This window comes from Sprattus sprattus (genome assembly GCF_963457725.1).
Source record: "Sprattus sprattus genome assembly, chromosome: 4".
In the NCBI taxonomy this organism is placed as follows: Eukaryota; Metazoa; Chordata; class Actinopteri; order Clupeiformes; family Clupeidae; genus Sprattus; species Sprattus sprattus.
The window spans coordinates 24,916,395-24,930,474 of NC_137923.1; the positions used below are offsets into that span (position 1 = coordinate 24,916,395).

Here is a 14,080-nt window from a genome sequence, read left to right on the forward strand (position 1 = left end):
CTTATAAAATACAATTGTTTATCTTACTGTCTAATTGACATTGCATTTGTGACTAGTGTTGGTGTTTACCTATGCTAAAAAAAAAACGAATTCTGACAAGAATAAATACATTTAAATAATTCTAATTGTCTAACATCCTGTATTATGTAGCATCATAGGATTCACTTAAAAAAAAGGAAATGTACACATGTACACACAAGTTAGGCGACACCTTTTTATTGTCAGTCATGTGTGTATATGTATGTTTTTGTGTGTATCTCTGCATATGGGTGTGGGTGTATCTGTATTTGTGTGTGTGTGTGTGTGTGTGTGTCTGTCTGTGTGTGTGTGTGTGTGTTTGTGTGTATGGGTGGAAAGGCGCTTAAATGTACAATATGTATATAGTATGTATAGTTTTGTTTATATTAAGCTTCACTATAATGTTTCCCAATTATTTTGTACAATAACACAGAAAATTACCATTATGTTGGATCTAGCTGAATTTAGCCTCACTGGAGACATTATTGGACATTATTTATAACATCCACACAGGTAAAATAATAAAATATATCAAATAACATTGGTGAGATTGAAGAGAGAGAGAGGCCTCCGTTTTTAATACAAGTCTCTTTAGCACTTGGTATCCATTTATGACAATATGATGGATAAGAAACTAACCAATGGTAACACAGTTTCAGAAAAGTATATTATATATAGATATTTTTATATAGATAGATTTATAGTCATGTCGAAGGTTTAAAAGAGTACAGTAAACACTTTTCACACATGATATAAACCACAAAATGTCTGAGATCATTCGAGTTAATAGGCCAGTGCCATGGGAGGCAACCTGTAAGGCTGACCAGTCGTATTCCCATCTTTGTAAAGTTCAGAGTAGATTCAGAAACACTTGACCACACGAAAGAGGAAACAAAAGAGTTTAGAAAACAGTCAAGTCTAAAACAGATATTATTATCAATACTGCACGTTGTATCAGTGCTGACATTTGTTAGAGTTGTCAATGATGTCCCAGTTAAGTCGGCTCTGTTGATTGGTTTCTACAGAAACAAGTAAAGGGCTCAGATACACTTGAAGATTGACAGAATGCTGTAAACAGGCTCAACCTAGATCAGCAAAATGTCTTTTTTTCCCAATTTGTTTGCTGTTCGTTCCATTTTCTCGTTTAAGCTCGCATTTAGTCTGCTTTTTTTCTTTTCTCTGTTCTGCTGTCCACATCTGACTCTTTCTTCTCAGAGAAGGATGTCAGTGTGTTTCTCAGGCCTGCTGAGAACAGTTTAGAGGCCTCAGTGCGGATCCAGGACATTAGCGTGTACTTAAGTCCCAGCGCCCCCCACCCCACCCCACCCCACCCAACCCCCTCTGTGGCCCAGCTTGTGGTCCTCCAGGGCTGGGCAGCAGCTGGCTGAGCATGATAATGATGTGGAAAAGTGGATGCTCTATGTTGGCCAGGCGCATTTTGTGCAAATTCACACTGTCTCCGGTATGTCCACACGAAAAGAGCTAGCAAATCCTTTTCCGGGCTGCAGAAGTGAAGAGAGACAACAGAGCAGTTAAACATGTCACCTCTCATACACACTTTGTTTCGCAATTGAAATGTCATCACCATGAAAATAATTACACTGAGAATTAGCCGAGACAAAAAATAGGCAAAATGGGAGCAGAATGTGATTTCACATGCAGAATGAATCTCACAGCATGAATGCCGAATGACACATACACACAAGGCTGGAGAAAACCCTTCAGCTTTTACCTGTTGGCAGGTGATGTTTACGTCAGCATGGCATGCTTTAAATAGGCCTACAATACAAGACGTCTACTGCTTTTGCCGTCCATGCTGTCCTAGTTCTAGTAAGCTGTTCTAGTAAGCTGATGTTCAACACACTGTAACTGTGGAGGTCACCATTCTGAACAAGAGAATGCGAAATGGGCGGATGATGTAACCTATGTCACATTTACTACTCAGCTGGCCCTGTGCCAGTGCATGATTTCAGCCTGTTTAGACAATGTACATCCTGTTCTCTGGTTAGGGTATTTACAAGATGCGCCTTGTGCCTTGTACTTTGTACACCACTGATAATGATAATAAGTATGGTCTGGCGAATGTTTACAAGAGAAAGATACAATAAACATATACCGAGCATATATGACTACCCAGAGAAAGCAATAAAGCGTATTGGGTTGTCACAAGACTCCTTTTTCAACCCTGAAAGTGCTTTTCACTTCAGAGATGTCAGACTGAAGAAAGTGGTGAATTAAATGTTGAAAATGACTGGCAAAGAGGACATGGCATCTATTTTAAAACTAGGTGACACATTTCTCATGTGTCGACAAATGAAAACACTGTGTTTTCGATTGTATCTTTTCAATTTAATTAAAACTTGTTTTTCTTTTCATGAAGCAGTGATTTTAAGAAGAGGTTGTGTAACTACTTAAAGTGCTGTTCCTACTATGCAGTACTAACAGATTTTATTCTATTCTCGAGTCCCAACGTCATCCAATCACATTTTTTTCTCTGTGAAGTTTCGGGCTGAGCTGTGCCCTCCAAAGCCTCCACCACGTATTCAGTAGCAATGAATAGAAAATCTATTTTTGATTGTCAGATACATCATGGTTGCCAGCCTAATCGTTCTATTTCTATAAGGAAGACTCAATCTATCAAAATCAGTGGCCAAAACCTTTTCTGGGTTTGTTTGATATGAAGTGACACTAAATTATATCCACTTTAATCAGGGTAGGGTTCAGTTGACTGAGGAAATTCTGTCCGCCTGAAAATCGAATTTTACTGATAAATTTGAATTTATATTATTTATCTTGTCTCATAGTGCCATTGCTTTGATGATTATCTTGTTTAGTTGTAGGCTATAACTTGCAGCATAGCTTATGCAAGACATTTTAAAATGGCCTTGTTAGCAACAGTGTTTTCACTTTATTTTTGTATTTCTGTGTGGACCCAGATTAGATTCTAAAACATTGTCACGTGGACACAAATCTTTTTGAAAATGCAAAGGAAAAACATATTTTTCAAAACATCTCTGTTATTATGCAGACAACTTCACAATAATTAAATTATGGCACATTCCTTCTCTTACACTTGCAGTTTTCAGCTTTCACACCAGCCTTTCCACATTTAAAAGCAATGTGAGAGATCATTTGCCCCATTTATAGCCTTTATTCCTACAAATAAATGTGTTGCATCGAAGTGTAGTGTCTAGTTCTACTTCTGAACCTTTTTTTTTGTTGTGTTATCTCACTTCAGGCCCGGCACAGATGAGGATGATAGCGGAATGTAATGTTTGCAGTAACAAGCACAGGAATTCAATGAAAAGTCACAACAGACTTTGTGCTATAGACTCTAGATTCATCTGCTCTCATGAGATGGAGTGGCTCCCCCACACCATGATGCAACGAGAGCAAGAATGAGATCAAATATCTGGGACAATTTGAGGAAGATTCAAGACAAAAAGGTTTGACACATCAATTTGAATAAAAACAGTTTTTATTTGATTTTTTGAGGGGAGGGAGGGAGAAGTTGGAAGTTGTCGCGTAAAGGAAAAGGGAGGGGGGGGGCACTTTGAGCCATATGTGTAAATATATATATAGATATAGATATACATATGAATACATAAGTGAAAAAAATAATGGCCCTTGTTTTTTTGTTGTTGCTGATTTTTTTCAAAGATGGACCAGATTTCTCTCAGCGTAGTGGAGGCTAGATGGCCTAGAGTATATACTCACACAAATGGTTGGCTCTGTAAGGCGTTCGAGGCAAGAGAATGTCTAATTCTCTCCTCTCTAGCGTGCCGTGATGTGACTTCTCTTTGCCAAAGGTGGAGAATGATCTATCCCCTGTTTGCACTTGGCTTTCAACTACTACCTCAGTATCGGGCACTGCGTCCATGCCAGGCACGTGCAGGTTGCTACGGTAGTCTGAGGCCTGGCGACTGTCCGAGGGCACAAACGAGGGCATCCAGCATCGGTCGGAGTGCCCCAGGGCCTTACACTCCTCTGTGCAGTTGGAGAAGAGGTCTGCTCCTGAAAAGCAAACAAAACAAACCCCAAACAAAAAGGTGAGTTGAGCAGTGACATAAGCACTGGAGAGTACTGCTGGTGTGCAGTTCTCCCCGAAAGACAATTTTCAATCTCACGCTGATTAACACTGCCAGACTGGCTCATCGATTTCATTAACATGAAAACACACTGTCCACTCTAAAAAAATCTTTACCCTTCTTTTGTTTGTGAATCAAAATACTTAAATATAATGCGCTTACAATCGGAAAGAGCAGACGGTACAATGGCGGCGCATACAGTACAAAGAATTTACAGAACTCTATTGAGTGTTGCTACTCTGGGAGGCAATGTAAATGTTTTCCCCCAGCAGCCTGAGGAACAGACGTATTTTCAGGCACTTTTGTGTGTGCTTTTGTTTCTGACGTCTGTAAACAAGAAGAGGGCCAACAATCCTGTGACAAGAGTTGTGTGAAAATATGATTTGTGACAATGGGTGACATCAAAGACGGAAATGAGAAAGGAATTATTCAGGGCACCCGCCAGAAACAATAGCCCAGCAAAAGCTACAAAACCCTCAGACTTGTTAGCGTGCCATTTGAGTTAATTACTCGCATTTCTGAAAAGGAATAAAGAAGGAGGCAAAAAATGAATAAGTAAATATATGAATAAATAAAACACGCACAAACGGCGTCACTGGGAGCTGTAACAAGGCCCTAAAGCAATCTCTCCCTCTGCTTGCCGATTGAAATGGGTTGTGCTTCGTCTGCACTGGGACAACGTTGGAGGGTGTAGGAGTGCACTGATCAAAGCCCATGTGAGGAAGGGAAGGGGGTGGAGAGATAGACATGGAGAGAGATGACAGAAGGAGAAGAGGAGTAGGATGGAGAGCATGACACAACCAGAGAGTGTGGGGGGTGGGGTGGGGTGGTGTGGTGCATCCATGTGTGAGGAAGTGTGTGAGAGAAGGTTAAAGACAGGGGAAGAGAGGGTGCTGGAGAGGGTGAACAGAGAGAGGGATAGAGAGAGAGGGCAACAAAATGTTCAGATTTTCCTCTAATCTGCACTTCTTAATGGCAGAGGGCTTAACTGGGGGAGATCAAACCTGAGACTACTCTGTGTAGGTGTGTGTGTGTGTGTGTATGTGTGTGTGTGTGTGTGTGTGTGTGTGTGTGTGTCAGGGTAGAGAAGACAGATAGGTGAAAAGACAGAGAGATGAAAAGAATGTCAGAGGCTTCTCTCATCTTCGCTGAAAGAATATATATGCAGAGTGTCGGTCTGTGTGTGTGTGTGTGTGTGTGTGTGTGTGTGTGTGTGTGTGTGTGTCTGTAAGAAATAGAGAGAGAGAGAGAGAGAGAGAGAGAGAGAGACCCATGGCAAATGTTTGTGGACTTTGTAGAGATTGTGAGTTACAGAGCCATTCTTCAAGGCAAATAAAAGTTGTTTCCCTCCCCGATTGTGTTTGAGGCTTGTGATTGTGATTTGTTTGTTTGTGCCACCCTTTTCATCCCTGCACGGGGCCACAAGGAAAAACAGGAAAACAGTGACTAGCAACGACAACCCCTGCCAGTAACTGTGCAATCACAGTAGGACATCATCATCAAGCTCCAGCCCCCTGCAACACCCCCGCGATCTTGTATCAAAACACAGACACACAAACACACACACACACACACACATACATCCGTGCATATGCATATCCACATCCAAGTATGCAAGTGTAGACCAATACACAAACATGCACATTATCATATATTCCTACCCACGTATTAATTCCTTTCAACACATGCACAACAGGAAACACACACACACACACACACACACACACACACACACTTCTGAGGAAGCATTAAAGGTGCCATAAAGCAAACAAAGTCACAGGCAAGACTCATAAGCAGTGAACCTCGCCTCGATTTCCCAGCTGCTCATTTAATTGATGACTCCGTGGGTGCCGCCAAAGAGCGAGAATGCTGGAGACTGTGTAGCCTGGGCCATTGATCTTATCCTATAACTTATTATGTGCATTGACAAGCTACAGAAGTAAAGTCGATATTCACAGAGAATGTCACGTCAATTTCCGTTACCTGACACAGATTACTAATTGGATTATGATGCTAAAACCAGGTCTCCTTCTGCCTTGACATTTATAATCAATAACGCACAGGTTCAGGAGAAAGGACTGATTTAAATACACTGGATGGGCAATGTAATTCAAGATGACATCAAGGGCAGGGGTTTCACAGACACCTGATAAATTAAGAATATTGTTGTAAATAGGTCTACATAGTATGCCACACCATTGTGGCTTCAAAATGGAAAGCAGCACGAGCATACAACTTTTTTAGGTCAATGGACACGTTTGGGTGTTGTTGATGAAATTTCAGTATTTTTATGCTACTAGTGACGAATTGAATCCTTTTCAGAGTGGAAAATACATTTTCTATCATTTTACACGTGTGGTTCACTCATCAGTCACATCAGCACATGAACTAAAAAAATGTAATTAATTGTCCAGTCTGGCACTAGAAAAGATATTTTCTCGATTCTTCTCCTTGCCCCTTTTGCTTAATCTTGTCTTAGTCTTAACCCTAGCACTTGCAAGTGTAAGGGCCAAGGGCTGAGATCTTTCCCCTATGAAATGAGACGCCACTAGGTTTCGGGTACGTCATGCGTGACTGTGAGCTATGAAACTAGCGATTTAAAAAAAAAGTCTAATGAAGAACATGGTTGCAAATATATATGTATACAACTGTGTAGAGCACGAAACAAGACTGTCGTCATTTTTAAATTAATTATAAGCCAAAAATACTTACATATAGTGTATGTAGCATGATAGCTGGCAAGCTACCATATAAGCCAATGGAGTGGTGGTATACGCGCTAATTGTATCGGCAAAACTACCGTTTGAAAGTTTCAGTTAAGACCGACAATTCTATGCATCGCTCGTGTAGTACATTTCAGATCAAACCGAGTCATTATAAACATATAAAAAGTTGTGTAGATAGCTTTATTCATGTAAAATATTCCTCGCTTCAAGCAGCCATGTTTTTTTGAAAATTCCCGAGCTGGTTTCGCGGTGTGCTCTGGGATAGCCCTTGGAGGAGCAAGGTAGGTCTCCGATCATCTCAAAAACGAGGGCCATACACCCCTTAACCTTACTCCTTAATCTTGATCAAGTTGGGTATTGAGACACCACTAGCTCTCACATGAACGCGCAATTTCAAGGGTAAGGGGTAAGATAAGGGGTAAGGGGAAGTATTGAGATTGGGCCTTAGACTTTGATTTTAGATATGAAGACCCTGAGGCGAAGGGCTCAAATGTTTAGCTTTGCAGGAAAGCGATACCATCAAATCGTGATGACAGGAAGGATTTGATTAGCATCATCTCCTTCCATAGCTAATTAGTAAATAATTGTCAGTGTAATGTGCCCAATCTAATTGACTAATTTGTCACACCTCTCTCTCTCACAGCAAACAAACACTGAGATAATGATCGTTTTAAGGATAGCACCCCCCTCCCCAGACTTCCTCCAGTATTTTACTATGATTTAAAAGCCTGCGATCTCTCATAATCGATTTCTACTGTAACTCCCTGTGGTTGCCACTGAAAAACTGCCTTAACTGAGACGGATGTGCAAACACACACTTTATATTTACATTAGTTGTTCTGTTTATTTGCTCTCACTCACTTTTTTAAAATGTTCTGTCCCTATCTTCTCTCTCTCTCTCTCTCAATATGTGTGTGTGTGTGTGTGTGTGTGTGTGTGTGTGTGTGTGTGTGTGTGTGCGTGTGTGTGTGTGTATGTGTGTGTGTGTGTGTGTGTGTGTGTGTGTGTGTGTGTGTGTGTGTCACATGTACATGTACATGTGACCTGTCCAGCCAAGCTCATACATGATCCCCCATAAAATGGCCTCCTTACTTAAAAGGGACTTGCTGAGGCGGTGGAGTGTCTGTGGATGGGCCGTCATGGTAACCTTCATTTGATAATTGGCTATGCAAAAGGTCTGGAAATGAATCACAGAGCACTGAGGTGGTGGAGAGTGCCAACGTGTGCTGCAGACAAAATGAGGAACGAGTGCCCAAAGGGGGAAAAGCCCAAGTATGCGAGCTCAAGCACGGCCTCTCATCCCCACTGACCTCAGTCTCCGCCTATCAAACACAGACTCGTTTCGCCCTTCTCTCCCCTCCCAGTCTTTTAGGCTTATTTTATTTATTTTTTTCCCCCTTCTTTTTCCATCTTTTCCTTTCTTCGTGTCTCCATCTCACTCCACCTGCAGCTCCTGACTGAAACATCCACAGCAACTATCTGAGACCCACATACAGGTGGGTTCTAGCACAACACAATACATTTGTATTCAGTTCCACCTGCTACAGAAGTCCTACTTGGCAATCCAACATCTAGACATTTGCCAAATGAGAGCTGAATGTCAAAACTCTTTACAGTTAAAGGTCAGTGCTATTTAAAATCAAATTGTTACCAACCCTGGTATTTACTGCCTGTGGTGTATCTACAGTTGAGATCGATAGATATGTGCGTTTTCCATTCGCATTTTATGAAGAGAATGAATGTAATCGGCATTACTCAGATTGGAGCGCAGGTTATTAGAAAGAACACGAAAAAGAAATACTATGTCAACTACAAAATACTAAGTAAAAACTAAAATGTTCCCAAATAATGACGGCTGTAAGATAGATGTTACTTATAGATTTGTATTCACAAGGGATTCAAAAATAACAGCTAATTCATTTTTACCCTAATTGTTTTTTATTTAATGAAACCCACAATATAATGCAACACATATATTGGTCTTATGGCACAGTCAGTGCATTCATCCAGACACTAACACAACAGTTTGAGGCTCTAAAACGTTAGTTTAATCTGAAAACTATAAAGGGATAGGTAAAAGTGGTCCAGATCCGCCTTACACAAGTATCTTTTATAGAAGGTATACCTTAGCTAAGGGTGTTCTGGGAAACTCCTCAAAAAGGTAAGGTACAACTTAAAGTATAACTGACGAAGACGTGGTATTAAGAAGACTCTGGGAAATGCATCCCTGATGACCAATAGATGTGCTATCCATGTGTTATGCATTGCCAGCTTATTGCGTGTGTGTGTGTGTGTGTGTGTGTGTGTGTGTGTGTGTGTGTGTGTGTGTGTGTGAGAAAGAGAGAGAAAGAGAGATAGAAAGAGAAACTCTGAATGAGAATGTATTTTGGGTTAATTCAGGTGGCCAAGGAGTGTACTGTCGTTATGAAATAAAACAAACGACCTGTTAGTTGACTTAAACAGAGGAAGCCACAGATTGACAACAGGCCAACAACAGGATCACCTCCACGGTACAGATGCTACTCGTTCCCTCTTCTCAATTTAGAACACCCATCAAAGGTTGCTGTCCTTTCAGCACCACAGTTCATACCAACGTCTGCAAGATTAGAAATACCTACAGCCACCGTGGACAGAACAGAAAAGGAATAGAGGATCACATAATTATCAGCACTTACCCGCCGAATGCCCCCGGTTGGTTGCGTCGTGATCACTGTCGCCTTGTTCACTGTCCCCGTGTCCACTGTCTTTCGAACTTACAATGTCCGCTTCCTGAAACGCCGAACTAAATCCGAAAGGACAAATAATGTATTATGAAACTGCGGCCGATGACAATACAAGTCGTTTATGTTTAAACTGTCATTTTCTAACGTCTGAGAGCAGTGTTTTTCCTGTGTGCAATGACGTTCAGTATGAGAGCTAAAGGGGCATTTTTTCAAGGCAGTGGTTGATGTTTACTCACCTGGTAACACGACGGGGTCTGTCAACCAGGTAGCCGAGTTCTGCTCGCTGATGCTTCGTCTGCGAAAGCAACACACACAAACACACACACACACACACACACACACACACACACACACACACACACACACACACACACACACACACACACACACACACACACACACACAAGAAAACAGTGTGAGATGCACCCGTAGCAAACAAGCACAGGGGCCCTTCACGTATTCCTAGTAACAATAACAATAATTCCTATTAATTCAAAGTATAAACCGTGTTTGGTGTAAACAAGAAACGACTACCTTCTTGAACAGTATTTTATTGTTCATTCAATCGAAATGCATAAATTGTAGCCCCAACAATGTTGCTGTGATGAAGTCCGGGACTACGATAAAACCACCTTTGTTCGATTGCAGCTCTGCTCAACCGTGCCCAGCATAATTAACATTACAGTGCCTATTGCCCGAAGTCACATGACCTCAATTTTAACGGTACTGCTAGTTGTATTAGAATACGCAGAATTCCAGAACTTTTATATTGGACAGAGTTACGTATGTAGATATGTTGGGTCTCTATCGCTCAAGGCCAGGAAAAACTGACGGAACTGTAATGTGAAATGCATCTAATTTAGCCTGAACTTGGGGCCTCCTGAACTGATCCCCATTTTTTACCAAACACTCCGGAACACGATAGGCTCGTTTATTACTAATGAACTGAATTTAAAGTCAAATATTTAAAAAAATGTTTTGATGCTCGTTTTTCATGTGGCCATTAAACCATAATATAGCACGTTAAGCCACAATATAGTGAAATGACAAGAAAATAGTAAAAAAAAAAATATGGCAAAATAATATAAGTATAATGGCACAATAATATTATAATATCGAAGCTGCTGTTTATAAATATAGTTTAGATTCCTCACCTCACTGGACAGGATACTGCCATTTGAAATTATGTCCGGTTGTTGGTCTGTATATCCAGTGACAATAGCCCCACATGGATTGTGTTCTGTGTCAGTACTCCTTGAAGGGCTGCACGGCTTTAAAAACATCAGATCGGTCTTGGCAGACTCGGGTGTCAGACAAACCTGGTAGCAGTAGTTCTGGTTCTGGTGATGAGAGCCAAAACTGCCGGACTCCTCCACTGGCACTTGCGCGGCACTGTTGGCGGTCACGTTAGTACTTTGTACAAGCATAATGTCAGACTTGCTCAGCTTCTTTTTTCGTCCCCGCGCCTGGCGTCCACAGCAGCACGACGGGCCACCGAACCCACAGCACACGCTGCAGCAGTCACCAGCCGCCAGGCACGTGTAGATATTGAGTTTCTTTTCTTTTTGGCAGCGCACCGCCAGCACGATCATAGCCAGGAGAAATATGAAGGAGATGGAGCCCAGTGCGATGATTAGGATAAGGGTAAGATCCAGAGAGCCCTCCTTTGATTTTGAGGAGCTACGGTCTCCGCTGTGGCCCTCAACCACGCTGTCCACCAGCACCACGCTCAGACTGGCTGTAGAGGAGAGGGGGGGCTGGCCGTGGTCGCGTATCTCTATCAACAAATCAATGGGGTGCGGTGAGTCCTTTTTGCTGGAGACCCTACGAGCAGTCCTCAGCTCACCAGTCCGCCAGTCCATGCGAAACATGCCTTGCTCGTTCCCCCTCAAAATACTGTAGGACAGACGTGCGTTCTCACCGTCGTCAGCATCCATGGCGACTATTCGCGTCACCAAGTAACCTGGCTCCGCAGAGCGGGGGAGATGCTCTTTGGCAGTGCCATTCTTTCCCAATGGTGCAATGACCGCGGGAGCGTTGTCATTCTGGTCTACAATAATAACATTCACTGTGGTATTGGACATAAGCATGGGATTTCCATAGTCTCTTGCCTGTACCATGAAGCTGAAGTCTTTAATTTGCTCGTAATCAAATGATCTCACTGCGTACACATAGCCATTTTCGTCGTTAATTGATACAAAAGTTTTCACTGACATGCCCTGTATGTCGCACTCCAATATGGAGTAATTAACATGCGCATTCGGTCCCATATCAGGGTCTATGGCACTAACAGCATAAATGTAAGCGCCTGGAACATTATTTTCTGTCACATACACGTCGTAAACAGGCTGCGTGAACCTGGGTGCATTGTCATTCTCGTCTGATACATGTACTTTAATAGACTTACTTGTGGCGAAGGAAGGCATCCCCTTATCCTTTGCCACAACGGTAATGGTGTATGAGTCAGTATTCTCTCGGTCAAGAGGAGCATCTGTCACTATGGTGTAGTAGTTTTTGAATGACGATTTGAGTTTGAACGGAACATCTCCAAGCAGCTCGCAGGTAATCTGACCGTTTTCACCGGAGTCGCGATCCGTAACGCTCAGCAACGCGATGACGGTGCCCTGGGCAGCCTGTTCGCTCACTGACTCAGTGACGGTACTGAAACTTATCTCCGGTGTATTATCGTTCACGTCGATCAGTTTCACTAGAACTTTGCAATGCGCCGGTACAGCGTTCGCTCCCAAGTCTTTCGCCTGAACGTATATCTGGTGCGTATTGCTCTCCTCATAGTCCACTTCCCCGGTCACTTCTATCCTGCCTGTCCTTGAATCTATGTTAAACAAATCCCGAATTCGCGGTGGGTTGTGGCTGCTAAGAGAGTAGACTATCTCTCCATTCTGTCCCTCGTCCATGTCTGTGGCATTAAGCTGAATGACCAGCGTACCCACTGGGGAGTTTTCCTTTAGGCTGACGGTATACACTGACTGATCGAAGACGGGCGCGTTATCGTTTGAATCCAGGACTCGTACCACAAGCAATGCGGTGCCTGTCTTTTGAGGCACCCCGCCGTCTACCGCGGTCAGCACATACTTGTGGACTGCCTGCTGTTCCCGATCCAGTGGTCTCTCTAGAACCAGCTCTGCAAATTTGTTCCCATCGCCCTGCGTTTGCATGTCTAGGTAAAAGTAATTGTTGGACGTGATGTCGTAGGTACTGAGCGCATTGGTGCCCACATCAGGATCGAACGCGTTTTCCACTGGAAAACGAGTGCCGGGGATTGCGCTCTCGGTGATCTCCACTGTGATGTCGGTTTCAGGGAAACTCGGAGGATTGTCGTTAATATCCAACACTTCTATTTCAACACGGAAAAGCTCCAATGGGTTTTCCAAAAACACCTCGAGATGGAGAAGACACGGGATAGTCTGTTTGCAGAGTTCCTCCCGGTCGATTTTCTCGTTGACATATAGCGCCCCGGTTTCCAGATCCACTTCCAGGTAAGGGGTTCTCGAGCTAGGTACCGTCTGGAACCTGCGGGCAGAAAGTTTGGTTATGTCCAAACCCAAATCCTCCGCGATATTCCCCACCCGAGTTCCATGTTCCTGCTCCTCTGCGACAGAGTAGTGCAGTTGAGAAAGCACTCCATCAACGATAGAGAAGAGGAGAAATAACAAAATCATCTCCAAAGAGAAAGTGCACTTAGATGTTTTACTCCGTCTTCTGCTGCTGCTGCCCCCGCCGCCGCCGCTGCTGCTGCTTCCCGGATTAGGAATGTCCCATCGCCTCTGTCCATAGAAAAGCACTCCGCAGACGAGTTTCCAAAACAGCAATTCCACAAGATTGTCTCACTTCACCCGGTAACCATGTCGTTTCAGAGAGCAGAGCTATAGCCATCTGATCCCAGTCCTACCGAATCCTACCGAGATTCTGGAGTTTTGAGACCAGAGTGAACATTCTGTGGAGGCTGAGGCTGATTATACGTTAACTTTGGAGAGCCGCGTTAAATATCTGCAAAACTGTTCCACGCGTATAACATAAATAACTAGCACTTAAATAACTGAGTTTAAAGCTCTCAGTTTATGCATCCAATGTTCAACGGTCGGTTATTCAAAAAGAATCCAGTGATCTTCTCAGGTCGACTTCTGCCTACCGAGTGATTAGCTCTCCGCGCTTTTGCGCAAGGCTCTCCCTCTGTCAGCCAATGGTGGCCACTGACACCCACCAACGTTCCACCTGATTGGGGCACTGCAACGCCAAGCAGAGCCCTTTCGGGATCTCTGAAACAACTACTTCAGTACTCTCATAGGATAAAATATTAATTGATTTGCATGTCTTCCGAAATAAAGCCAAAGAATGAGTCAAGCATGGAATTGTATCTCAATATAAGTTTTCAACGTACTTTTGTGTCCCTTTGTATTAACCATCATCGTTCGCTTTCACTACAAACTCCTGACAAAATGTAATGTAAGTATAAATCAATTGAAGGCATACATTTAATCCAGATAAGCGTTCAAACTATTTATTT

At 42.8% G+C, this 14,080-nt stretch overlaps 1 protein-coding gene across 1 annotated transcript; it reads right to left on the reverse strand.

Moving 5' to 3' along the window:
* Nucleotides 1–1,440: 1,440 nt before the first annotated feature.
* Nucleotides 1,441–13,235, reverse strand: LOC308364712 (protocadherin-10-like; the record flags this gene model as incomplete). The annotated part of the gene is made up of 5 exons (XM_080837929.1): nt 1,441–1,520; nt 3,875–4,032; nt 9,508–9,614; nt 9,792–9,850; nt 10,710–13,235. 5 exons carry the CDS (start codon nt 13,233–13,235, stop codon nt 1,467–1,469), a joined length of 2,904 nt encoding a protein of 967 aa, XP_080694055.1. The 3' UTR covers nt 1,441–1,466.
* Nucleotides 13,236–14,080: the final 845 nt, after the last annotated feature.